Source organism: Cyphomyrmex costatus, unplaced genomic scaffold, assembly GCF_001594065.2.
Source record: "Cyphomyrmex costatus isolate MS0001 unplaced genomic scaffold, Ccosl1.0 scaffold193, whole genome shotgun sequence".
Lineage (NCBI taxonomy): Eukaryota > Metazoa > Arthropoda > Insecta > Hymenoptera > Formicidae > Cyphomyrmex > Cyphomyrmex costatus.
In genome coordinates, this window is record NW_017275965.1 from 2,368,181 (window position 1) to 2,370,910 (window position 2,730).

The 2,730-nt window shown below is 31.8% G+C and overlaps 1 protein-coding gene across 1 annotated transcript in view; it reads right to left on the minus strand.

Moving 5' to 3' along the window:
• Positions 1-1,560: 1,560 nt before the first annotated feature.
• The window catches only part of exex (motor neuron and pancreas homeobox extra-extra), a 22,075-nt gene continuing 20,905 nt past the window's right edge, over positions 1,561-2,730 (minus strand). Inside the window, exon 3 of the mRNA XM_018538200.1 lies at positions 1,561-1,803. Within this exon, the coding sequence (XP_018393702.1) occupies positions 1,561-1,803 (243 nt within the window). The remainder of the gene's footprint in view (positions 1,804-2,730) is intronic.

The following is a 2,730-nucleotide window of genomic DNA, read 5'->3' on the forward strand; positions in this document are numbered from 1 at the left end:
ATTTCTATTTTTTTTAAATTTGTTAATTGTAGAGGACGAATAATTAATAAAATATTTTTAGATCGCGCGAATGTGTGATAAGTGATAGATTAGATAAGTGATATAGATATCGAAAACAAATCAATATCTATTACAATATGTTAAAAGTAAATGTGTATTAGGAGAAAATGATATTCATGGGGAAAGAAGGACGCAGCAAATTTGCTCGATTTCATAATTTATTTAGGAACTTCTCGATATTATCATACCGTGTATCTGCATCGCATTCACTAACTTAGAACCTATGCGTATAATATTTACACTCACATCGTATGCCATAAATACATGATCCTCGCTCGCACGCGCACTCGTATGGGACAATACTCAAGTAACGCCTATGTACCAGGAACGATCCTACTGTTTTCTCTTTACACCGTTTATATGAACAACGTCACGATTCCAGCGTCTGCTTGGTGTCTCTTCTATTTTACAAGCCGAGCGAACATAGAATAAATAGTCTAGGATGTCTATATACATGATGAATTTATATTAAATGGCATGGCATTCGTCTCGAGGTTTCAAAGCTCTTGAAGGTAGATCTTTGTTGTCACATATGTGTAGGTGTTGTTAACTCACACGATTACGACAGATACATAAATCTTCTATCGAAACGTGATTTATTGTCCGCCATCTCTCCGGCAGGCAATAAAAAGATAATTTAATTATAAAATCAATATCCCGCTGGTTTGAGCAAGACGCTTTTCTAGGATCAGCAGTGACACTCGTATATCTAATAATCGTGATTAACAAGCGAGGTTTCGTTAATGATGGTGTTTGTGAATATCGTCTCGTTCGCACTTATTTACATCAGAATTTTGGCTTAGTAAATTAGAGATGAAATATATACATGAGAGATCGACTGTTTTCGGTAAAAAACGTTTAACGAGTGGAGATCGAAATTCATTGAAACCGATGTAATTTTGATAATTTCGATGTACACGAAAATAATTTTCACAGATGAGCGCAAGCCGCATGTTCTCGATGAGAAAGCAAAATTATACCCGTCTCGATCCTTGATAAGTCATGATAACTTTTACAATCATCATAATCGACTACCAAAATTATATCGCAATTGATAGTAAAGTGGAATATTTCTGTTTCTCACTATAAAAGTTTCTATACAGGAACAATCGCACAATGCCGAATTAATACGCAGAACTTAGTTCTATTAACCGAATCTTTAGATTTGTCTTGATTCTGAAATAACAACATAAGTTGTTGAACAACTTAATTTTCCAAGAAACAATCGGCTTGACGGCAATTTATATTTTTTTAATCGTTAGGGGACCAAATTAATTTTCTTTAATCTGCCAGGAAAAATATTCCTTTTTGGTATATTCTGTTTATGCTTTTTAATTAAATTGGTATTTAAATAAAAGTATTAAATAAAAATAAATAATTACGCGGCAGAATAAAAAATAAAATAAGCGGCAGAAATATCGTAAACACATTGTTGATTTCCTCTTCGCATAATTTCAAAAACTGTTGGTTCCCCAACAGTTTAATGCCTTCATCGGTTTTTTAGACCACATAAGGCCGATACAAGGGTTCTTGGAGATCCGTTCCAGTTCTCTGACTTTCTTGAAGCGTTCCTCTAGAGTCCTCCGGTGTTCCGGGTGCATTCACACTGACGTCACTTCCAGTGTCCCTCTCAGTGCTCCTCGTGCTTCCAGCTTCGTCGACCTTTCCGCTCGAACGAGCTTCCTGCTGTGCCTTCTTACTGCGCTTCCATTTCATCCGGCGATTTTGAAACCAGATTTTTACCTGCAATTAAAGTACATCGTGTAATTATTTACGGTGTATGAATTTATTAAAATTTCACGCGAAAATAAATTAAGCGATTTCGAAAAATTAACAATTATTACGTATGTACACACACATTTGATAAAATATTTTAGATAATTTTAGATAATTACGAAATACTATTCGCGAAAAAAGAATTTGACGTAATATTCATTTAAATTTATTATTAAATTAATATTACAAGTGCGATATAAAAAAATTATTTAATACTTAAAATGTGAAGGAAAAGTTAAAAGTTGTTATATTTATTTATTTTAATATTTATTTTAATATTTATGTCATAGTAATGAATTATACGTGATTTTTATAATTGATTATTCTGTCATATAAAGTCATTTATTTTTATCTTATATAAAACTAAATATTGGAGTATGTTAAGTTAGCATCCCAACTATAATACTCAGGAGTTCTGATTAGAGTTCCCACTTCCTTTTGACGAGACGAAGAGTTCCCTATAGTTAATAACAAGAGTTCCGCTCAATAAACATTTTTTTTACATTTTTAAAAAATGGGGTGCTAACTTTTTATCCAATTTCGAGGTGGAATAGTTCTGAGCGGCTTAATAGCTTCAATTTGCGATTGCCTAGAGTTCCTGATATGTAAAAAAAATTTTCGAATAATAAAAAAAAAATTAAAAATTTTTGAAAAATTAATTTTTAGATACAATAGTTCTAATGATAATTTCTGCTTCTTTTTGACGATACGAAGAGTTCTCTATGATTTTTAATGACATATACGCTTAATAATCATTTTTTAATAATTTTTAAAAAATGGGGTGCTAACTTTTTAACGAAATTCAAGGTCGCATAGTTCTGATCAGCTTAACAGAAGTATTTTGTGAATACCTAGAGTTCTTGATACATAAAAAACATTTTTGAAGAATAATAA